We start from the raw sequence: 26,162 nt of genomic DNA, 5'->3' as shown, positions 1-26,162 counted from the left end.
GCCACACTTTACAAAAGTTATGTCCCTTGACCACCATCTTTAGGGAAAACCCTATAGGTCTCACAGTAGCCTTTGTAGTTTAGAAGTTTGTAACTTTGTCATTTGACAATAAAATTCTGTTTCCGTTGTGTATTTTGATTGCCCCAGGATGGGGCAACCCACACATCAAAGGAATAATTTAAATTCAAAGGACGCCCAAATGTTTGTTAGCATAAAGAAGGAAAAAGTTTGGCTTTTCCCTTTTGACCTTTGGGTTGACCCCGCAAATGGAAACAACTTTTGCAAAGCAGTGTGGATTGGGGAAACTCATTAAAAAACATGACAAGCAAAAAATAAAGGCCCAGGGGGGACTTCTCAAAATCATAAAAATCACAATCCGGGAGGGGGGGCAGAACTTCTTATAAAATCAGTGTTACTGATGGTGACAAGATGGTAGATTCCTCCGAAGAAAGGTTGTTGTGGTGGAACCTGGTCCTCTTACACACCTGGTCTACATTTACTTGTGATTCCAACGAACTCAGATTGTTGTTGATAGTTACTCACAGGTACTTAGCTTTAGATACGAACATCTATCTACTTAATTATCTACTTTTAAAAGCAATAAATGATATTCAGATTTAATTCTTTTAACTTAATGAATTTTATGTACTTCCTTCTTTTTCGACCATTGTACTTAAAAGGACTATTCCCTACCCCCAAGAAGAACCAATTGTTACTTTACAAACGCCCTTATAGATGATTGAACAATAAAGACGTGGACTTATGATTGATTTACCCTTCGCGAATTTATGCAAACATACAATGAACTTTAATCCAGGTGTCACATCCTGGCAAATTACATGCCAGTAGTAAGAAGAGAACCTTCTTAATTATATACATATGTACAAGACAAGCTCGCGCGTATGATATAGTTTTGCAAGTTCAAGGTGGGAAATTTTAGCGTAAATGACCGCTTGTTTACGACGAGGGCTTAAACTTTGAATGTAATTTTTATAGATTTGGGATTATTTAGTATTTATTTTGAATAAAAAATCCACTCCTTTTTTTCGTCACCCTAATTCTGACAGACAGAGCTCTTTGCTTAGTTAAGAGCAAATTATAAATATGTAATACTGGTATCATTTTGAATAAAGGGTGTATTTTATTGATTTATATTTAAAGACCCGGTTCCAAAAACATTTCTACAAACGATTAATTACCCTAATGGAATTTTATATTTCATAACTTTTAAGTAAATTATGTACATGTTCCCTGGCACATAGAATTTTAGTTACTTACTTTCATCAATGATGAAAATTTCTTTAAAAGTATAATTATGTAAACATTACTGGGGTAAAAATCGCGGACATGTTTACAACTGACAACAAATTTGGAATAAAAGAGATGTTTCTACTGTTCAAGTTTCTATTTTACCTGATCATCTAAATCTGCGTAATATACTAATCAAATTGAATGATTCAAAGCCAAGGCTACATGTATGCGGTCACTTTGTGTTAGAAAAACAACATGATCATACGCAACAACCATCAAAACACTTATGTATAATGAGAAATGTTTATCAACTTTTTTCAAATCAAAATATTTGAAGACCGAGTATTTGCAAGGACAGCCTAATGAACTTGTTAACGAACTTCTTTCACTTCATATCCAAAGTACGATATTCTCAAGGTTCCAAAACATTAAATTGCGTCAAAGCTCTCGTGCCTTCATGCGTCTTGTAGAAATATCTGTTACTCTATCCAAATCAAATATTGACAGCTTATAGATTGGAGTAAACTTTTCTCAACATTTGACAGAGAATAATTGATTTAAAAACTCGGTTGACATCGATCATGTTAACCTTTTCGGAGACCCGTTTCCTTACAAGGATAAGTCGGGGAGTTTTAATTTCTTTTGAGTTGTGTTTGGTCGAGTAATTACTGACAAATACCCACCCACAAAACCTCCGTGTTTTGGATCTGCGTCACACACCTTCCGTATGTCATATCGGAACATGGGGTATAAAAAGAAGAAAGTTTCTGGAGTAATTTATACACCGTTTGTGAGTTTTCTTGTCCATACCTTACCTGCAAAAACCAGACTAACAGAGAAAGATGCCACAATGTTTGGCTTTAGGGGAGGGTAATCTAATCGGCACGAAATCAAACAAGAAGGACCATCATACAAGTTCTACGGATTCCTTATACCGGGAAATAATCCGCAAGAAGATGCACCCAAAGTCTCTCAGTGGTTCTGTTTCCTCCCTCCCAGATCGTCTGGACGAAAATGACAGTCGATCTCACTCTAGCATGGAGTCCAAGAAGTCATGTTCCTGTGAACATATCAGATCATCAACCCCATGCGAACACGATGACTGCATCTGTGAGATTTGCGGCAAATCGCTCGAAAAGCGTTTTGGTAAAATGGACGGTCACAAAATGGCCAGCTTCTACAAGCTGTGGGACCGACCCTCCAGACAAGATGTCGTCTCCCGCCCCCTGGAAAGACCCCGGTCCCTGGAGAGAGTGGACAAGTACAGGGACTGTGGGTGTTATACCAGGACGTATCTGAGAAAGGAACAGAAGTGGTGCACAAAGCCGCATTCATTGCACTGACGCCCTGATTATAAACTGTCTGTAAATGGCCATGGAACTGTGCAATGGACAAATTGTTGATACTCCTACTACTAAGTGCCAATACTTTAGTTATCATATATGTGGATAGTTGTTTGTTAACGTATGTAGTTATATAGTTTATTGCTGTTTTAAATTGCTTTGCATAGCAATAAATACATTAATGTTACTGTTTATATTTTGTCTTTGTTTCTTTTAATATTCGAAACCACGTTTTTGAGGAGGGAGGGGGGTTTGCGATTTTTTTTACATTTCGAGATAATTTATATGGATAGCGTTTTTTAAAAATCCAATTTATAAGCTTTGCTATAAACACTTTTGAAAAATCTTATGACGTATGTATTTAAAAAACAAAATTAACGCGTGAATCTTAATGAATGCAATATTTATTCAAAGTATTGCAAAGTCTGATTCTTTTAAATATTTGCATTGATTTTTCTTTATTCTTCGATTTTCAATAACCTCATATGGCTTTATCCACAAAATATAGGTTACAAAGACTTAAAGACTTATGAACCAATCTTATCTCATCTTCTGCGACACAATATTAATAAAAGTAGCTTATTTTGCTTTAATGTAAAGAAGGTCTTCAAGTTGCACGGTTTTCAAAGTTTAAAAATTTAAATTCACCTTTGCAAGAAAAATTACTATTCTATAAAACAAGTCTACATATACTTGTGACTCTTTGCATTTAAAACTAAAAAGACAAAATTGTAACACCATTTTGTCTTTAGAATACTAGCAACATTGCCCATTTATATGATGCCCTATTCAGTCAAATCAGTGTCACAATCGATATTATACATTAATGAAATTAAAGTCACAGTAGAGACAAGAGCTTCCACTCCATTCAACATTGAAGATATAGTGAGAAGTCGAGTATAAATATATTATTGTGGAACACCCTCCTCCGATATTTCCCTGTAAAAGTTCTTGAAATGTCATATACTGAAAGTGTGTTCTATACCATGCATTTTAGGAGCGAGTCCACTGGCGGATTTAAGGGGGGGGGGCGTGGTGGAGGGCGCACGCCCCCCCCCCTAAAATTTTCAAAGTATGCATGACTGTAGATGATTTGATAAATTTTACAACGAAAAGTTCCCTCTTTTACGACTGTGTACTTTAACTCCTTTTCATACGTGTCTACCACTACATTTACTGCTTACTAGTAATGGAATTCGAAATTAAAGATAAAAATGAAAATGAGAATATGATATAGGGCCTGTCATTTTTTGCTAATACTACGGCCAGGACACCACGGGTCAACTTATGGCACCTCCATCCCCGTTTTTCATATTCTCCGCGAAACGTCAGGAAAAATCTAAATAAATTACTCTGATAACTGGCATTCTCTGAATTTGTTTTTATGTAGTCAGTTTTATGTAATGTTATTTCATCTAAGAGGTATTATTTTGATGAACTGTTACTTTTACTGGCATTGTCTTTAAAAGAAATTATGTTAAAATGTGATTATATTTAAAAATCAAAATGCATTTTGTATTAATTTTTTAAAAAAAAAATTAATGCGTTTAATAGAATATTCGCTGGTAAAATACAATATTAACAGTACCATAAAACATTTCCATCATAGTATATGTACACAACATGTGCATCGGAGCTTCAGTCAATACAGATCTATGTACTGAACAATTTTATAGCAGTCTGAAGATTGTGGACCGGTTGACACGAGTGACGAAAGTTGAATCCTGATGCAATAGATGATAACAAAGAATTGGAAAAATTGTGGCTTATACTCGTCATGATTTTTCCCTTCTCTTTCCCAGGTATTGTCAATTGATTTATCTTTGCATTTCATATTCAGCTTAATCATGAAGTGTGTTACATTAGAATCTGTGAACTAATGGCGTGATTTAAAATATTTCAATAGATCTGCTTCCTACACTTACTGTTCAATGATGCATTTCATTGTGAATTTATATCAATGTAGTGAACATTGAACTGTTGATGTAATGTCGACTATACATTAAATGGAAATTGCATTATATGTGCACTTGAAGTCATGCAAAAATTATAAAAAAAAAAATGTTCTCAGTTTCAAAATCAATATCAATCATAAAACCCGATGCGAGTGGGAAAAGAACGAAAGTTTTACATTACATCTCCTTACCAGATTTCACAAATAAATCTAGTAATAAATTGTAATTATTTATAATTACTTTGTTAAAAACTTGTGTGTCTATCAAAAAGATTCTTTTTTTTTTTACTCATTGGATCCAGTCCAAAAAATCATTAAAAGAGTTGGAAAAGAATATTATTTGGTTAGATAAAAAATATAAGATTTGTACGGGGACGTATGTACCAATGTTACTAGCTAATACATGTATAATGTATATTCCTGCAAGAGATTTTCCGTAGTCTTATCGCATGACCTCGTTTTTGGTTCATCATTTACACAGCGACTTCCCGAGTTCCGGTGACACATCTACACATGCAAGTTAGTTTACAAAATAACGTTTCCTCAAGTTTAATGTTTCTACAAGTTTCTAAAGTATTTTAAACGAAATAGTAAATGAGGCAATGCAAGTGTGCATTTTCGTGATTTAAATGCATCACTTAAGCTAAATCAGAAATATATTTTTGAAACCATATGAAAAATTATTTCTGGACTCGTTAGTTATCTATACTCTGTCCCAAGTAGATATGGCCAGAAATTAGTCCTGACTTTTACCCCATTTCATTTGTAACCAGTAACAATGCACTGTTTTCTGGTGACAAAAGTAACATTTATGACAAAGCTGATTATTTTCTTTCTGCTGGATGGTTTAATTTCATCCAGTAACAATGGTTACAGCTATATTCTATTGGTGACAAAAGGTAACAGATGTGACGAGCCTTTTTCTGTTTAGCAGGGGGTCTTATTTTTTGTGGTTACAATGGTTACAGCTATATTCTATTGGTGACAAAAGGTAACAGAAGTGACGATTCCTTTTTCTGTTTAGCAAGGGGTCTTATTTTATGTGGTTACAATGGTTTCAATGGTAACAGCTATAATCCATTGGTGACAAGAGGTAACATAGGTGACAAGCCTTTTTCTGTTTAGCAGGGGGTCTTATTTTATTTGGTTACAATGGTAACAGCTATATTCTCTTTGTGACATAGGGTAACAGTGGTGAAAGTCATTTTCATGATTTACAGGGGGTCTTTTTTAAATTGGTTACATTGGTAACATTGGTTACAATGGTTACCTTACCCTAATCCTAACCCTAAACTAACCCTAATTCGAACCCTAATCTTCACCCTAAACTAACCCTAATCCTAACCCAAACCTAACTCTGTTTTGTAACCAATGTTACCAGTAACCACTGTAACCTGTCACAAGTACATCAAAGTTTGAAAATCATTCATAATCAAACATTGTTACCGATGTAATCAATGTTACTGGTTACAAATAGAAAGGGGTAAAAGTCAGGACTAATTTCTGGCCATATATGGTCCCAAGATATCCTGGATGTTCATTCAAAAGTATGAAAATTTTCCAAGAATTCTCAGTCGAAACGCCCCTGTTAGCTTATCAGGTTTCAATACAATGCTAAAAAATGTGATGTCTACGGAGATTTTGTATTGCAGCAAGTCCGGTTGTTAACGTTGAAAAATTGCGCGATGTATTCCAAGTGTATTCCGAATGGAGAAAAGATGTAAACATTCCCCATTATAAATCTTCGTAAGAAATCTGTTTTCGTTCCTTTGAATTTTTCCAAGTGAAAGATGATAATGTGTTATTGAAATTATGTTGGAAAATATCCCTTTCAACTATTTCAATTGCACTTCTTTCACAGGTATGTGTATTTTTATTAAAAATCGTCCAAATGTGCTGCATTAATATCTTGGGACAGACTTTAGACTCTAAATCTTACACTGTGTGACTGTCACTAGCATATGTAGATGTATGAAAGGAAATAAATCAAAAGGCATTCCATTGTTCTGATAAGGTCATTATGATTTACTAGGGCCCAATGTTTATTCTGGCAATCATTTCATTTCATTAAAATCGAATATTAGAGATGTTTAGCAAACCAACAGATAAGTGTAGAAAGAAAAATATGTCCATTAAGTTATAAGTTTTTATAATGACGAAATTTTACACATATGAACACGAATGAACATACATTTAGATTGCAAAGTACACATACAGTTGAACTTGTAGCTCATAATTACTTGTTGGCTGTTTATGTTCAAAGCTTCAATGTTTAATGCGACTACAGATATCAAGAAACATACATTTTCAATAAAATGTGTTGCGTTATAGAGGTTTTAGTACACTGATCAATTCTTGCAAAACGTGCATTGACTCTTAATTATCCGTTGTTAAAAAACCATACATATATGATTACTTTAAACAATGGTGTTCAATAAAAACAACACTCGCGACCTTCTGTTTTTGACTGTGACTATTAAAATACTCAGATTAACAGAAGGGAATATAAAAACTATTAATATTTAAAACATTTACAAGTACACGTTATAACTGCTAAAGAAGAAAAGTAATGTGAACTGGTATGCGTAGTTCTAACTTGTAACCTATACGTAAAAGTACGCATACCCGTTGATCTGCTAAACCTCTCTATTATTAAGATTTTTAAACCATTTTCACTCGATATTAAAACATGACCTTAAACATACAAATTGGGTTAAAACTAAGTTGTTTATGTTTATCCCTTCAATGGCATATCATAGAGCAAGTGGGTGACAAAGTTAGGTTTATAAAATTTGATGACCATGTGTGATAATCATTGTATACAGTGGGCATCAATTCAATCAAAAAATATAAGTTGTCAATGATTTATAAGTTATAGTGTTTCAGGTTATATTAGGGATTGCAAATGAAAAATATATTCCAAAAATTAATTTATACAGTGAGAGTAAAATGTGATGAACACCAGATGGAGTTTTCTGCACCTATTGACTGATTCCGTAAACCATATCTAGCCTCATGGAGTCCCTAGCAGACTTCACAGGAGGAGGACTCTACAGTTCATTCCCCTCTAAGGGCCACCATAGATCTGTCAAGTACACCAAACTACATTCCAACCACGATGGAGATGATGAGAGTCTGTATGGTGAGATAGTTAATATTTGTAAACTTATTCAAAATATAAAATTAAAGCTGCTTGGTCCAATTTTATTTCAAATTTTGTGACATAATTCTACGATAGTTATGCTACGTATGTGTATAATTAATGATATTGGAGCTACTGTAGTTTCCTCTGTCAATCAAACCATATTTCAGTGAAAAAATTATGTACAAAATTTGTTTTAAAACCAAATGACACAAAAAGGGTTCCGCGTTATTTTGTCCATATTGAAATTGACCATTGCATCGAGATGGATATGATTGTATTACGACTTTGACATGATGTCAGCGCTATGAATAAAGGTCATAATGTTTTGGAAAATGAAAAATAAACCAGTGCACATTTTGTTCACTAATATTTCTTAAGTTTGCTGTGTTTACAATGCTTATGGATGCATAACATGCAGGTTGATTAAACCTAATCATCCGGGGGACGAAACCACTATTGATGTGTAGAAAGTCACTTGTCTGTTCTTCATGCGATATGATGTCATAATCAACTTTGACATCACGATCTGCATTCCTGTCGATAGTTCTCAGGGAATGTATCGTAACATTAAAAGTGAATTTTATCAAAACAGTATTAAACCGCATGTTTCTTTTACATAGATGCTGTCGTTAATACTAGACATACATAATTCAGTCATATTAATAACCAGTATCTAATAATCGTCAGTTTTAAAGCTACGTTTAAAGTAAAAGACTATTTATAAACTAGTGATTTTAGAGACTCTCCCTGCTATGTGTAAACAACGTACTGAATAAAGAAATTTTAATGCATATGTAAAAATCAACTTGGCGCAGGTGAAAGATCAATACAATTTTAGAATATTTTACGTAAAATTGGTAAAGAATTTAGGTACTCATGTAAAGCACGCTTGGGAAACCTATGGATTTACTCAAATATTTTGTAAATTGCATTTGATTTGTAAAAATGTTATTATGATGATTTTTTGGAATGTTTCAACAATATCTTTGATAAACAAAATATCTATTTCAAGCCCAAGCAATAACTTTAAAGTATATGACATAACAAGGGATCTTTCTTAAAAATATGTATGATTTAATATTATTTATCACCTGCGTCGATGCAATTTAATTAGATCATTTGCAATGTTAGGATTCACCTGTCACGTGGTTATGAAGTACATATGACTTCACAAAAATGCATCAATTTTAATGTTTAACATTGTTGTCAATAAATGTAACAAAAATTTTAAGAAATATTCCAAGTAAAAGTATTTTTGCGATGATGTTTTCCAGCCGTATTTTAGCTCTGGGACGCCTTAACATTGCTACGTAGTCTATTACTTTCTGAGATAATTTGTTTTTATGGAAAATTATTTGATACTAAAATAGGACCATGCAGCTTTAAGAGTCATGACCTTCAATGGTTTATTTTTTATTTCATTCACAACTTGATATATATATATAACATGTAAAATACCTTAAATGGAATATTATATAAAAATAATAAATGATAACTGCTTATTGAAGAAAAAAAAAATATTTAGAGGACTTTATATAGGTGCATGTGGTTTGCTAATTGATCACATGATCTCTGTTTAAATACTTTATAAATGTGCATTATTCCATGCATGCATATAAAAGTTTGTGATCTAATTCTTGTAATTCTTAATTAGCACTGTTTAGAGCAGCTTTTATTATATGTTCTTATTCTAAATCTACACAATCTAAATGGGGAATTTAAGTATATTTTGTAGATATTTATAATATTGATTATTCATTTTATATTTTAACCTAATTTAGTAAATCATCTTTATCATCATCTGTTCCCATGTAACATATTGATATATGTGATTAAGTACCTTAGATTTGAAAAAAAAAACAGAGTATAATCTGCTTTATCTTTATATGTTAACACCAGATCAATACTATAAGGTGAAAGAATAGCACCTCTTCAAAATGATGAATATACATTTTCATTGTGAAACATTATCGTTTTATTAGCTACTAGTAGATTTTTACTTATATAGACAAAAAGTGCATTTGTTTTTAATTCTGATTTTGACTGTAGATGAAAGTCTAGAACAAGTGGCCTTAATGGAGGATAATTCTGATGACAATTATAATACTTCGGATACTGAACGAGGAAATGTCTTCACAGTCGAAGATGCTGTTGAATCTATTGGATTTGGGTTTTTCCAGATTCGTCTCTACATAATATGTGGTTTGTTCACTGTAAGTAAACAAATGTTTCAAATATGAAGTTGCTGTATACTGGGTTAACTTTGACTCAAAATGTATTAGTTTTGCCCTATTAAGTTATTATAACGTTTGACCCTGTGTTATATTTAACAGTTAACAGACAGTTTATATATAAGAAGATTGCGAGTTCTTTATAATAACCAATCTTCTTAATAATTACACACAATTAAGTACACAATGAGGTTCATGTTGTATTTGAAATAAATACATTTTCCATGACAATACATGTGTACCCATGGTTTTGTACCTTTGGGAAAGGGAGGAGTTATCTAAAACAAAATAAGAGAGTTCATTTGCTTACAGTGAAAATAATTAAAAGGACTTTACAAGTATTTTGAGTCTAGTCCTAACCAATTTTTCTATGTTTGGAGGTTGCTGATGCATTGGAAATGATGTTGCTTGCAGTGTTGTCCCCGGTGCTGCGCTGTGAATGGCAGCTAGATCACTACCATGTTGCCTTTTTAACCACTGTAAGTCTAACTCAAGACTAAATTGTTATGTTGTGTGTAATGGTAGATTGTTATCGCATTGTAATTAATATGCCAGGATTTAAAAAAAACCCTGCAATTTCACAGGTTGTATTTATTGGGATGTGTTTACTGGCACCTGTGTGGGGATTTATAGGCGACAAATATGGCAGACAAACGGTAAGTGCAATCATTTACTGAAATAAACACCTGCTCATATTGCATACATCATTACCCATTAACAGAAATTAAATACTATCTGCAGGAAAATATTCGCCCCCGTTTTATTTTCACCCCTTTTGTCCTCGATGTGAATGGGCAAATTTAAATCTAGGCGAATTTCAATGTCTTAAATTATCTCTCTTTAAACACAACTGTGTCTGGGTGAATTAAAAATGGGGAGAAACTGTTTGCAAGTGTAGAAGGGTGAAAATAACAAGGGACAAAAATTACCCTGTATACAGTACGTGCAGAGAGACTTAATTCTTTTTCCAATGCCTATATTAGTTTGATTACTGTGCCTTCCAGACGCTGTACATGGTGACCTTGTGGATCGGGTACTTTGGTTTTCTGACCACCTTTAGTCCGTCCTTTATGTGGGTGCTTATTTTACGTGGTCTTGTTGGAGCAGGACTAGCAGGCTCTCCTCAAAGGTAAGCATTTGTCAGTGTACACATCACCCCTCATTACCTCTTGCACATACTTTAAACATTCTTTAGAAGCACGCATTGAATCAAGAAAGTGGCATTAATCATATTTGATTTCTTTCAGTTTTGCCCTACTTACAGAGTTTTTACCTTCAAAGTCAAGGGCCAAAATGTTGCAAATTGGTGGTGTAAGTATTTCTAGTTAGCGTTTTGCTGTATAAACTTTGACCAATTTTATTTAATTCTTGCATGGCCTCATACAACTTTACTATGGCTACTGACAGGGTTATTTTTAAGACAATTTATGGTAGATATACATTGTACATAAATAGGATATCTCATGATTTGCGATGGTATATGATTTTTATCCAACGAGTTGTGTGAGGTTTTTTTTATCCCCGAGCCTTTGCAAGGGGATTAAAAAAACACAACAAGTTGGATAAAAATCATATACCATTGCAAATCATGAGAGATTTTTTTTATCACATGTTTTACCACATATCTTGTTATAAACCTCAATCTTTTATTGTGAGCCGCACAACACATTTACTACAAGACATCAAGAACTTTACGCATGAAAAAAAAGTTCCTTAAAGATTAAAGAAACATTTCATTTTTGAGCATATTTTTATAAACACATGGAAAAAAAATAAAACAGCATTAAATGCTTCACATTTACAACTTTACACTTTTCAACTGAATTGTTTTGTTGCTTTGTCATTCTACGTCAATCATCCGCCTGAAACTTCATAATGTTTAATTATGACGTCACATGGTGGAAGAACACACAGTGGAATATAAAAAATTTATCCCATGAGTGATATCCACCGTATATTGAAAAAAACGTGATAAATCATGGTATATACCAGTAATGTACTTTTGTACAGTTTTCTTTGCGGGTTGAGTTGAGTCAGTCATTTTACTATTGTAGATAGCGTGGGCAATGGGGACTTTGTTTGAGATAACTGTAGCTTCTCTAGTCATTCCAACCCTGGGATGGAGATGGCTTGTTGCCCTCTCAGCCATTCCATCATTTCTCATCTGTATCTTACTTAAGGTAGGCTATCATTCATAACTTATGCACAAGTTAGTAATGCAAACAATTAGCAATAAAACATAATTCTTTATCATGATAAGATTCAAAGTTTTTTGGTCAATGGTGCATGCATGTACTGTTTGCAGTTTTTCCAATAAAAAGGTGTAAAAAGAGAATATCATATATAACCTAAAAGATTATATTAATCTTAATATAAAGTTTGATAATTATATTATGTGGCAAGAATAACAGGTAAGCTCTGAAAATTAATGTATTGTTTTTAAGCCACTTGCTATTACATTGATTAATTGTATTCAATATTGGAATTGGAATGTCTCAGCAATTTTAAGTTAAAAAATTATGCAAATAAAACTTTCCAGAACTATTTTAAAGAATCTCAATGACACAATTGTTGAACATTCTAACTTCAGCTACTGCCAGAATCAGCTAGATATCTTGTTGCTGCAGGAGAGAAGGACAGGGCACTTAGCGTTCTACAGAAAGCTGCCAAAATTAACAAGGCCAGTCTCCCAAAAGGAACACTGACAGTGTCCAAAAGTGTAAGACATCTCTGAAATTCAGGAACACAAATGTAGATTAAATTTTGTACATGTATTTTTAAATTTTTCTTCATGTCATACATGTATGTCCCTTCATTAGGGACTCATTATACCCCGCTCCGAAGGAGAGGGGGTATACTGTTTTACCCTTGTGTGTGTGTCTGTCTGTCTGTCAGTCTGTCCGTCCGTCCGTCTGTCTGTCTGTCTGTCCGTCCATAACAAAAATTTCTGTCGCATTTATCTTAGCAGCTATTTATCGCAGATGCTTGAAATTTTTACACAGTGTTTGTTAAGGCATGCCATATCGTAGGATATATTTTTTTACCAATCGGACATCAACTTCCTGTTAAATGACGACTTTGCTTATTTTTTAACCAAAATTTTCAAGCAAATTTTTGTCAAAGAATTCTCAGCAACTGTTTATTGCAGATGCTTGAAATTTTTACACAATATTTGTATAGGCATGCCATATTGTGGGATATATTTTTGTACCAATCAGGCTTCAACTTCCTATTAAATGAGTACTTTGTTTATTTTTAGCCAAAATTTTCAAACAAATTTCCGTCAAAGATTTCTCAGCAACTATTTATTGCAGATGCTTGAAATTTTAACACACTATTTGTTTTAACATGCCATATTGTGGGATATATTTTCGTATCAATCAGACGTCAACTTCCTGTTAAATAATGACTTTGTTTATTTTTAGCCAAAATTTTCAAACAAATTTTCCTCAAAGATTTCTCAGCAGCTATTTATCGCAGATGCTTGAAATTTTAACACACTATTTGTATAGGCATGCCATATTGTGGGATATATTTCTGTACCAATCGGATGCCAGCTTTCTGTTAAATGTCGACTTTGCTTATTTTGCATATTCACATCAGAGCGGGGGTATCACTAGTGAGCATTGGCTCACAGATATCTTGTTTATCAGAATTATAATCTGTTTTTTTATTCAATGATAATATGATTCTTCAAATGAATTATAATATCCAAAACAAACATGATGCCATAAACACATACCGGTATAAACAGAACAACTAAAAAATTATATTGACTGCAGTAATGATCAAATATTGATTCTGCAAAGAGACCTGTAAGCATGTATTTTTGTGTAATCAAATCACATACAAATACCCAATGTTTACTGGATATTTAGATTTTTTTTATCATTTTATGCCAAATTTTAGTAAAACCTATGCTTATATTTTTGGGGTTTTGGTGTAACAGGGAACTCGGGGAAACTTTCTTGATTTGATGTCGCCAGAATATCGCCGGACGTCCTTACAGATGTGGCTGATGTGGTTTGTCACTGCGTTCTCTTACTATGGGATGGTGCTAGCCAGCGCAGAAATTCTACAAATCCACAACAGTGGGGAAAACTCAAAGGGTAGGTCTCCCCTGACTATTTATCACCCCTGAACATTGAATGAACACTTGTCAATGCTTGTGCTTTGTGTACCTGGTATGTGCCAAAAACTACAACCTCATTGCAGTAGAGTTCAAATTGCATTGTTCTTACATTTACTCTGTATTTACTCTTTATGAATTTGAATATTGCAGATGCTGAAAGCTGTAAATGTAATCTGCTGAAACATGATGACTATATAACTATGTTGGTATCTACTTTTGGAGAGTTTATAGGTATGTAATGGGCATCCAAATTTATATACATACATGTATGTACAATAATTTACATGATTTGTTCAGTTATTTTGCATGATATTATTATGAACTTAACATTAATTTTACCATACTATAATCTTGTAAAAATGAATATTCCTTTTTTGCATGCCTTTAATGCATCATTTGATATACAGTAGTTTGATGTCAGTGTCTATTTTCTCTTAAAAGCATAATTTTATCACATGAAATTTGGAAGAGCAATCAAAAATAACATTTACTTTGACGTTGTCTATCATTTTGTAAATTGCATATCATATATACATATATTGTAAAGAATTCAGTGATAATCTTGATGCAGCTCTCCCCTTGAACCTTCTGCTGATTGATCGGATTGGCCGACGTTACACTGGTGCTGTCAACAGCTGTGGAATGGCCATCTTTTTCCTCCTTCTCCAGGTGAAAATGCCACAAAGCCTGCTGACCGTTATCATGTTCATGGTGCGGGGATTATCTCAAGGATTGTTTAATTTTGTTTACATATACACTGCAGAGGTTTGTTTATTACTTTTGTATTCTTTTTAATGTTTAATTTCAAACAGTATGATAAAATGCTATTACTTTTGAATTCTCACCCACTAATGTGGTTTTCTTGCGTAGAACATCCATGAATTTACTCTCACAAGGTGAAGATGCATTTTCTGAATGTCACTTTGATGTGTTAAGGTTTTAAAGGAAATACCAGTATGTTGAAATTAATGAGACATTTTTTGACATTCTATATTAAAGCATGGGAAAAGTAATCAGAATACCTATTTTCAATTTGACATCAATTCAAAGAGTAGGTCAAGAACATTTTATATCCCACATTTTGAGAGACTTTAGACATTCTTGATACATGAATATTTCATTACCATATTTTTTTTTTATATTTCATTGTAAACGACAGTTTAAACATGATTTTGCATTGTGTTTACCAAGAAATTAAACCTTGATACACCTTATCAAACAAAGCAATTGTTATGAAGCATCATTAAAAGAATTCATATCTTAAATTTCATAAGCCTGTAGGCACCTTTCATTTAATAGATCGTGATCTTAAAAGCCATAATGACAAATACAGAACCAAAGGGCTGGGAAATCACGATGAAATCAGACAGAGATTTCTCATATATTTCAGGTGTATCCCACCACCATTAGGACACTGGGAATAGGACTAGCCTCTGCCTGGGCTCGAGTTGGTGCCATGTTGACTCCTTTTGTTGCACAAGTGAGTTGCCCAAGCATAAAAATAAGACTCATATTTATGTACCGGTACATGTAAAAAATCTGTATGATACTAGTATAATGTACATTTGTACAATGTATATTCAGATATGAAGACAAATGGTGGACAGTTTAATGCACATGTACCAGTTTACATTTAACCATTTACATAATTTTGATACTGTGATACTGTCACATTTCTGTGCAGTGCTGAGCAACTTTTAGCAGATTATTTTAGAAAAAGCAACATGAAAAATGATTTCCTCTCTATTAAAGTTATGTCCCTCTTGTTAATAAGAACACACATTTCTATTCATTATGTTTAACATTGTCTAGGGTATGTTAGATGGAAGTTGTACAGTGAACTTGCAAACTTTATTTTTCATTATGAGCTATCTGATTACACGAGGTAGGAGAACAAGGAGCGGATGGAGGGTCTGATTTTAATCAGATTGCATTATGAGGATATGTACTTGTAGGTTTTACTGGATAAATCTTTGACAGCAGCTGTATGGGTGTATGGATCTCTAGGTTTGCTGGCCTCAGTGTGTGCAATTCTCTTACCTATAGAAACCAAGGGAAGAGTACTACCGGTAAATTTGAATAGTTTTACTATATTTATAGGACATGTACCAAGATTAAGGGTGAGGAAATTGTCAGTTTAAGTTATAAGCTATATATACATGTAATTGTAACTGTTGATTACCGTAATTAGAATTAAATATGAAGAAATAGAAAAGTTCAGTGTTGATTAGGAAGATTATAAAGTACTGTATAATGTTTTGCAAAGCTTTGGTAGTTGATTTATCCAAACTTAATGTATTTGCAGCAATCTATAAGATAAACACACAGAGACAACATGACTTCAAGAGAGCAGGTTTAACTCATTAATGGAGGTTGTATCTCGATGAAGAGCAGGATTAACTCCTTAATGGAGGTTGTATCTCAATGCAGTCTTTCATCAGCACCTCAATGTGCAAGTTTTACAACACGATGTTTTTACTCAGATTAAAACTCAATCTTTTAACATACTCGAAGGCAAAGAAAATCGATCAATGCAGATGATTATTTTTAATATATATATACATGTATTTACTCCTTTACACAGCTTGGCAATTATATTTTTAAAGCTTTATTTAAAACCCTTACATAGCAATGCATGTATATACCAGTAAGTAGAATTTGCAATTTGTAACATTTAATGTTTATTTTTGGATGTCATAAGTCCTATCACAAACCAGGCCATGCAGACAAATTGAATACCATGTACTGTGTGTGAGCGGGGTATTTTAATTTGTCTGCAGGGCATGATCTTTTGTGAGCATGACTTAGTGTGTTATAGGCCTGACAACATCCAAAAATAAACATTCAATGCTTATAGTTATATTCATATTGATGTTTATTTTTATAAATATTTGTTTATTATTGCTTTAGAGCGTTTTACACGCTCTTAGTCAGGGTTGTGAAATATACATGGAACAGCCATATCAACATGTTATTTAGTTCGCTTCAGCGAAAAAAATATCAGTGTCAGAAACTTTGTCGAGAAAAATCTTTTTTGTTTATGAAAAGATATTATTTTTCATAAGTACATATCAAATGGTTATGTAAGTTAAAACGTTTCATTTAATCATATAATGATAGATATATTCAAATGCATGATAATATTATACTTGTGCTCATGTGCTGTGACAAGGCTAAATGTGTTTCATTTAATCATATAATGATAGATATATTCAAATGCATGATAATATTATACTTGTGCTCATGTGCTGTGACAAGGCTAAATGTTAATTTTAAAATGTAGTAAATTTAAAATGCAAACATAAGGGAAAATGTACACAGAATGTAAATATATAATTTTTACCATTTTTATGAAGGATATTAAAAGAAAATATTTTTTTAATTTATTTTTTAGAACTACAATGCTCTAAGCTTATTTTGTCTGAATAAAAATATCAAATTCCAGATTCTTTTGTTTTTAAATATGAATTAATGGAATGTTATTTGATATGATAAGTATGTACGTGTGATGTATATAATGTAAGGACGTGTAAAATCAAGAGAGTCAATGTTTGAAGGGAAACATTCCCTCTTTCTGTATGTTGGTTGGCTCACAATATTATAATATTCAATCTGTAATAAAACAACCTCTTTGATTAGGTTATAAGAGTAATTAAATTATTGTCAAGGTACACCAGTGCTTTAGATAAAAGAAACACCAAATCGTCTTATATATGGGAATTTGAGTTTGATCAACACCATCATGATTATTACCTACATGTATGTGCAGGTCATGAATTTTCTTAGTTGCTGATGGTTTCAACAAATCAATAAACTGGTTAGAACTGGATCTTGTAGATTTAGTCCTGTCAGTTTCTATACAACTGTGGATTACAATTAATTTCCGTACAAAATAGAGGGATGTGAATACATGTGAGTGTATAATGTTGTATCACTTCAGGGTATTATGCCACATTATGCAGTGACTGGTTACTCATAGAAATTAAGAGAGTACGCGTAAATGTGAAAAAAAAATGAAATATAACATTTATTTCCTAACAATTATATATCATAATCTAAGGATGGTGTCTAATTTACAAAAATTATAAAATTAATTTTTTAATGGAGCAGGAACTCGGACAAAGTTTATTACTAGGGTTGTAAGTCAGACAAAGTTTATTAGAGTTGAGTTATGAAACGTCTTGCAAAACAGCACTTTGTGCACCCCAAACACCCCACATGTGGTATAAACCCTTAACCCGTTTCGGCCTGTTCGGGTTGTGCTACAATGCACGTTTGTCATGATAGACTAAGTACACGACAACTGTCACGTTTATATCCAGACAATAGAGAGGTTGAGATTTAAAACGTGTACGGGTACGCGTACGTGTGTTATAACTACACGTACAAGTACACGTTTTTGTAATTCATCATTTGAGATTTCATAACTTGTAGGATATAAACGTATACGTAAATTTCGACGCAGTTTTTTGACATGAATTTACTTAATTCACTTTGAATTAAGGTAGCTCCATACTCGTAAAATTCTCTGAGAAAAGTTGAAAAACCGAACTGATTTCGACTTAATAGACTTCAATGTCATCAATTGTTGGAAAAAATATGCATGTCATCACACTTTTTGAGATGCCAGATAAACATAAACTAAAGCATATTTTAGCATTAGAAAAATGTATTTTTTTGTTGTTAAAAGTTAAATCTTGTAGGCAGAAATTTGTTTTTCTTGTTTAATTATAATGTCAACTTTATCATAAAACTAAAATTACAAAAATATTTTAAAATTAATCGTTGGAATAAGAAAAACTATAGCATTTAGACATACAACTGAGAGAAAAGTCAGAAAAAGAGTTATTTCCCCTTTGCATAGATAAAATATATAAACATTTGGAAATTTAGTATAAAATTAAGTGCGAAAATATCTTGAACCTACCAATAATTAATTAATTACATCCATGTGATTATACTCACATAAAATAAATAAAACTATCTTGCACAATTTTTAAAAAAATCAAAGTTTTACAAAAAAGTGTGACGTCACAGAACACTGGATCTACTTTAAAGGTGAATTTCTTATCAATTTGCATGCAAATGAAGTTTAAAAATCTATGTAATGTATCACAAGAATATATTTACCCATCAATTAGATTATATTTGTTGTAAAAGTTACAAGTTTGTACTTACGTGTAGACGACAGTCTACAAGTTTAGAAAACGTGTAGAAACTTTGTCGTCACAAAAACTGATGACGTAATACGCGAAGAATTTAGATAATTCCCCTAGTACACGTACACGTACCCGTACACGTTAGAATTCTCAACCTCTCTAATATCGTCTACAGTACACACTGGATATTTGTTACACTACAGTGTAGCCAGGGTTAGCTTTGTGGTTTGCGTTTGAATAAAGAAACTTCCGATGTAGACACAGCCAGAGTGTGATCGTCAGCCATCACTACCTATAATTTACAACCAACAAATATTTAAGATTGAATACTAATATTGTAGTTGAGTAAGAAGAAAAGAAATTAATATTTATACATAGGCATGTACATGTAAGCACTTATTGTCTCACTTCTCCAGTTAAAAAAATCTTTCAGATGTCTGTATATCTACCATAGCTAACTGCAAGGCTTTTGTTCTAAATGACTTATTCGGATTTTTCAAGTTCAAGTTCAGTTTATTCGCTCAAACCAAATAATTTGGTACAAGAGGAACATATATATATAATACACGCAAATACAAATCGTCAGAGGTACATATATACAAACAGGTACATTTTCATACAGGGAAAAAATATAAATAAAAAAGGACAGACTATAGAATCACTACTTATGTAAGATTTTGGTATAAAGGTTCATAATAGGAAAACAACTAAGAGGAGCAGACAGCATCAAAAATATTTGAAATAAATACACATAATTTTCTTAGCGATTTATTAAACAACTATTAAAGAAGCCTTTCTTTCCACGTTTTCTACAAACTCTCTCTCTCTCTCTCTCTCTCTCTCTCTCTCTCTCTCTCTCTCTCTCTCTCTCCTTTTAGACCCCCCCCCCCCCAAATCTAGATAAATGTTATGAAACTCCTTACAAAACTACAATTGTTCACCTGAAATTTTGACCGAGATTTGTGTCTAACCTTTATCTTCCTAATTTTAAACAATGCGGACATCCTTAATTTATTTTAAGAAAACACAAACAATGCAATTTAAAAGACAGCGCAATTAAACAATACATTGGTTCCTAAATTAATTGACAGTACCATTAATCGGATATCAAAATAAAGATATTGTATTTCAGTGACGTCACAAGGGTGTGGATGAGACGGTCCCTTTTCTGTATTTAAATGCTGGTTTGCTTTACAGAATCAGCATTTAGAAGAGCATCGCTGTTGATCCAAGAAGGAAATTTGTAAGAAAAACTGCTTTTATTCAAAACTGTTCGTTCAAGTCCGAGAATTTTAAAGACTCTTGCACTAAACCCCCGTCACTTCGAGTTTTGATACAGAGGGAAGAGATCCAATAAGGCGGACGATATGTCAAGAAAACATAACGAAACGAACATTCGCAAGACTCTCAGAGATTCAGAACCACAACCATATTTGACCACAAAGGACTTAAAACTTTACTACTTTGGGTCCAAGACTTACGAAAGAAACGAGAAACCAAAGACGTTGAAGACGTGTACGCCAGGACGCAATCCGAAGAAAGTACGGGGCACGGGAAAGGAGAGGACTAAAGAAGCACCTTCTAAAAAATCCCGGGAAACCAGTGGTTCTGTTGAAGACGTTGAAACAGACATGCTTGTCGCTTCTGTTCAAAGGTGGAGTGATTTTTATGACAGTCTGTGATGTATATATGCACCTTCTACCGCAGTCATTAGAAAGTATATTACATTGTATTACATTGTATTCATAGAACTTTACATTTGATTATTAATGTGTTCAATGCATGTAGTTTATTTTTTTTTATTTACTTCTTGGTAAATAATTATGTAGATGTGCATTGTATTTACGTCTTACAAACTTGTACTGTACTTTAACGAGGCCGAGTACAGAACGAGTACGCACGCTTTCACGCAGCGTTTCATTTGTATTGTGACGTCATCTTTTTGCTTGGTTGACGCCATGGCGTGATAGTTTCAACTGCAGATATTCAGCGAAAATTGTTGAAAATATCTCGTTTGATGCGTAAAAATAATGTTATATTGTGGAATAAACATAAATGTCTCGAAGTATAAACTATATTTGGGCTCGGGTCGAAAACGTGAAGAGGGTTCAGCAAGCCTAGCCTTCTGTCACGTTTTCTTAACCCGCCTAAATATAGCTAAATTCATATATTTCAGACAGTAACCATGTATTTTATATCAATGACCCTTAATATGTGATGTTATATATTTTTTTATTACTTAAATATGTCTGAATGTTTTAATATTACTATTTAGATCACCTTTTCCGCTTTTGTCAAATAAAAAATAGCCATTATCTGACGAATCTGGGAAATTGGGCATACAAAAATCAACTTTGATAAGACCCCTGGAACAAACCAGGAGGTAAAAGGTTTTTTTTATTTGACCATTAGATGCCTTTTAGCAATAACTTGAATTTGTAGAACAGAAAAAGAAATCCATAGGGCAGAAGTTTTGAAAAAATGTAAAAAATATGCAAAATTGATATTTTTCAAGCAAAATCCCATAGGGTCCTATGCTAAAGATTAACACACTTTGAGATGACCCCCTAAACAAACGGTGTGGTAAATGTCTTAGTTTTTAATCTTAAAATAATAATTATATCAGTAGAAATTCATGTAAAAAGTTTCATCCAAAAATCTAGGGCAGAACAAATTAGACCCGGCCTCGTTAAGTATATATTTTTGGCGTTTACGGTAGATCAAACTTCGAATTTCTAGATTTGCTTTCAAAGAAACTTTTTCCGTGAAATAATAATTTTCATTAAGTAAGGATTTTTAAATTGATATAATTTTAAGAAATTTCATATTATATTAAAATGAATAAACCAATTACTATACAGACAATGTTAATTGTTGGTATTTTGTTATTTTGTTGTATTTGCCTTTTCTATCTGTATAACATTTAAACCATCTAAAAAGTGATAGCTATGGTGGTTCAGTTGTGGAAGGAAGGGTGTTGTAAGAAAAAATACTACACAACCTGCGTCAAGTTCTGGCTTTTCTTATACAATCGTTGCGAAATTTCTGAGAAAACCAAAGTGCAGAACGCTCATTTGCTGTTCCACGATTTTCATATATCAAAGAATGCTAAAATTTATGGTGGGTGCCATAGGACACATGCTTGAGATATTATGGTGGCAACGACTTTTATTTCGTGGCCACGAAATAAAAGTCGTTGCCACGAAAAAATAGTCGTTCCCACGAAATAAAAGTAAAAATAAAAAAAATATCTCAAGCATACTTGTATGTCCTATATGACAGCCACCGTAAAAATTGGCTGCTTCACAAGTTTGATTTTTTTTTATATTAAAAACCTGTGGATTTCAAATTTTTAATACTTTTGTCAACAGCAATGACAAAATGCCTATGAATAAAAAAAATTACAAAGCGCAAAAATTCTTAAAACTAAGATTTTTGCCGGATTCGAAATACGCTTGGTTTGAGTATTACTTTATAAAGTGGACTTCCTGTAGAATTGAAAACACAAAAAACCGGCGGCATGGCTGATGTGTTAGATTTACAAGAGGGTGGGGATGAATTTGAAGTAGATGAAGAGGGAGATCGTAAGTTCAATATTATGTGTATGTGACGCGTAAATTTCTATAGCTAAAATTGCGTTATCATCTTCTAAAATGTGAAAGTTGTGATAGGGTAAGATGAGGACGCCAAACGAATTGTTGACTAGATTTACCAGCGATTTCACTGTATTTTCATTAGAATAAGAAAATTCCTTTGTGTTTGATATAGTTTTAAACATTCATTTGAATATAACAATGGACCTCTATCAATATTTGCTTTGGTTACCTGAATTTCCTCTGCTATTGACACCCTGATTTCATTACGTTTCTGTTGAGAGTGTTTTCTTATTAGGTAAAATATCTACTTAATTCATTGCTTAAGGAAATAAAATTTCAACTTAAATGTTAAATCTTTCAGGCTGTTGTAATTTTAATTATTTTTTTTGGCGAAGTTGGATTATACTTAGATGTAGAATTGAAAGTGTAAAGGTGGATATATATGCCTGGTGGGAAATTTACACTGTACACGTTAAGGTTACAACCGCATAAAATACCCCCCCCCCCCCAAAAAAAAAATCCCAAGTGAGATTCAAAGCTTTTAAGTTGTCAATCAATACTATGATATATTCATGACACTATGCCAGATGGTGGTATGCAGATCGATGGAAGAAGAATAATACTGATAGATTTGTCAGATTAATCACTAAATAATCTAAGTAAACACAACATATACAGAACTTCAAAACAACAAAAATGAAGATCTTAATCACTTTCAATGGCCATTCATGGCCTTGCAATTAATGATACACTTGGTAATTGTAAATATTGAATTTGAATTTTCTAAAAACTTAGGACTCTAAGCACTTTTACAGTAACTAAAATCTGTTCCAGGTGTAGTAATATCTTATGTCATGGTTCTGTTGCTGAATGCTGATGCATCACAATTCCTTTTCTATCATAATTGGGGTCTCTATTTGTTTATATTTTGGAGTGGTATGAATTTGATAGTTAGTAGTTTGACTCACCTGGGTAGATTGAATCTGAACTGGAGGGAGTAGATGTATAGGAGTGATTACTAAACAGGACAAACGGCCCCAATCTTTGGGCATGTAGTAGCTGTAATAATCAATAATTTCACTAAACTAACATAAAAATGAATTTTATGAAGTCAAAGAGTACATATTTGTTTTGGTTGCTTCTTACCTGTATTTGATTGTATTGCCTCAAAGTGTTTAAAACATGGCTTAAAAATTGGTAAAGGAATTGAAAAATAAAGATGCTGGGCTAAACTAGGCCAAATTTAATTACCGGTACATTTGAGAGCCATCTTGTTTCTTTCAGAGGGTTTATTGAAGTTAAAAGAGAAGGCTAAAAAGAGGAAAGGAAGAGGCTTTGGAGCAGGTATGATATATAAAATATACTGTAGTACATGTAGTTAATTAGCATTGTGTATAGAAATCTAAATCATATTTATTTTTACCTCACTTTAATTGTAATACATTAGGTATGTCAATTTATATAACATAACTTTTTGACTAAATTAATCCTAAATTTTAGCAAAATTCAAAAACTTTAACCTCATTTTCAGATGGATCAACACGCAGTGGTGTAGAAGACTATGAAGCCATGGATGTGGATGAGGAGGGGGGACCTGGACCTCAGAGATGTGAGTAGCCATTATCAATTACACTGTAAAGGTCATTTAGTGGTACAATCTGCATTAAACACATAATACTTACTGTAGCACTGGAAATGTTCAGTAAGACAATGTTATTCTTCCAGCTGTTGAAGGATGGATCCTGTTTGTGACCGGTGTACATGAAGAGGCACAGGAGGATGACGTTCATGATAAATTTGCAGATTATGGCACGATAAAAAACCTTCACCTTAACCTGGACAGACGTACAGGTTTTCTCAAGGTGAGAAACTCTATATATTCTGAGATTTGTACATTGTATTTAAGAAATAAGGAGAATGAGAACTTTCACTTACTTCTTGTTTTTGAATAAAATACTTTTTTTCCACAATTTTGCACTAGGGTTATGCATTAGTGGAGTATGAAACTTTCAAAGAAGCACAGGCAGCAATGGATGCATTAAATGGATCAGAAATCCTAGGCCAGAAAATCAATGTGGACTGGTGTTTTGTGCGGGGCCCAAGGAAAGGAAGGTGAGTGATAAATTTCTCAAGAAAAATAGCAGTACTTTTAATGTAATAAAATATTGTAAATCATTTTAATTCCACAGCGTTGAAATTTCATGATTCGATGTTGAAATTTGACGATGTACAATGTACCAACAGCAATGATTTTGATTTTTCGCTGCAAGAGTTATATCTCTTTGTTTCTACATGCGTATAAAACATTTTTGAAAACTAATAGTATTCATGGAACGTTTACTTATACGAAAAAATATTCATCACAAACATAGTGAAATCAAAACCATCATGATTATATGCCAATCTACAGTATACCTGCAAATGTTGCTTATATTTTTTTTAATCTTTAAGTTACCAAATCTTGTTATAATGACAATTTCTTGATACTTGTACATCACTACTGAAAACATTGAAATCATTCAATTGTTGTATTAAATTATATGATACAGGTTTTTTTTTAAAATTGTAATTTATTGCTGCAAACTGTTTTTTCTATTCAAGGGGAAGAAAAGATGGGAGGAGGCGGTGAAATTGAATTTAGCAGATTATTTTTCATATGAACTTTTTTTTATCATTTTGTGAGGACTTGGACGCAGTGTTTTTTTCTGTCTTACAAATAGGAAATCATCATGTTTTGTACCTTTGTGTTTGTTTTAAATAGAATCAATAAAGAACAATTATTTGATGGTATATTTCTTCTTTCTTTTTTATTTAAAGAAATACAGCATTTTTGATAGTAGGTTGGATTTGAATTTCTTTTCATAACAGTTTTAATTACTATGATTTATTGTTACATTGTTGATGAATCAAATTCCTTAAAACTGATATAGCAAATTCAATTATTTTTTTAATTGCTGCATTTGCTCAATATCATATGTGTGGTTATTTTGTAAGGGATCAGTGACCTGTTATTCTGAACTGTACTGGAAATTTTGAAATTTTAAAGTGAAAAAAGTGAAGATTGTTTAAATTTTGCAGTCCATCTTCAATTTTATGCTTTGAACTTGCCTTAGATATCTTTTTCCGGTTCGGTGAAAAATTTTCATGGAAGATTTATTCCATATTTATATCACCAAAAATATTAAATAATTTTTTTTTCATAAATATTTAATTGGATAAAATTTCCAATTTATTCCTCTTGCTATTGTAAATATGATATTTATAAGATGTATCAATGTTTTTATTGCTATATAACATGAAATTATTTTCAGACTGAAGTAAAGTTTTAAATTAAAAAAAAAACCTCTACAC

General features: G+C 32.6%; 2 protein-coding genes across 5 annotated transcripts; both read left to right on the top strand.

Moving 5' to 3' along the window:
- Positions 1-4,265: 4,265 nt before the first annotated feature.
- On the top strand, positions 4,266-17,500 carry LOC105335732 (putative transporter SVOPL). 4 transcript variants are annotated; one of them, XM_066079975.1, is made up of 15 exons: positions 4,266-4,396; positions 7,488-7,690; positions 9,743-9,906; positions 10,305-10,403; positions 10,509-10,580; positions 10,929-11,053; positions 11,172-11,235; positions 11,979-12,104; positions 12,515-12,643; positions 13,874-14,033; positions 14,207-14,287; positions 14,628-14,821; positions 15,447-15,536; positions 16,012-16,125; positions 16,362-17,500. In XM_066079975.1, exons 2-15 carry the CDS (start codon positions 7,564-7,566, stop codon positions 16,374-16,376), a joined length of 1,560 nt encoding a protein of 519 aa, XP_065936047.1. In that variant the 5' UTR covers positions 4,266-4,396; positions 7,488-7,563; the 3' UTR covers positions 16,377-17,500. The 4 variants fall into 4 exon arrangements, with proteins under 4 accessions (XP_065936047.1, XP_011438091.1, XP_011438093.1 ...); XM_011439789.4 differs by lacking the exon at positions 4,266-4,396 and adding an exon at positions 4,924-5,067; XM_011439791.4 differs by lacking the exon at positions 4,266-4,396 and adding an exon at positions 5,097-6,409.
- Positions 17,501-22,652: 5,152 nt separating this feature from the next.
- Positions 22,653-25,601, top strand: LOC105348755 (RNA-binding protein 8A). Its single transcript, XM_011458322.4, has 6 exons — positions 22,653-22,799; positions 24,096-24,155; positions 24,343-24,420; positions 24,537-24,673; positions 24,793-24,923; positions 25,413-25,601. The coding sequence occupies exons 1-6, from the start codon at positions 22,736-22,738 to the stop codon at positions 25,438-25,440; spliced, it is 498 nt and encodes a 165-aa protein (XP_011456624.1). The 5' UTR covers positions 22,653-22,735; the 3' UTR covers positions 25,441-25,601.
- Positions 25,602-26,162: the final 561 nt, after the last annotated feature.

Source organism: Magallana gigas, chromosome 3 (assembly GCF_963853765.1).
Source record: "Magallana gigas chromosome 3, xbMagGiga1.1, whole genome shotgun sequence".
Lineage (NCBI taxonomy): Eukaryota > Metazoa > Mollusca > Bivalvia > Ostreida > Ostreidae > Magallana > Magallana gigas.
Note: the sequence above shows the minus strand (reverse complement) of the source record. Positions and strands in the feature narration are given on the sequence as shown.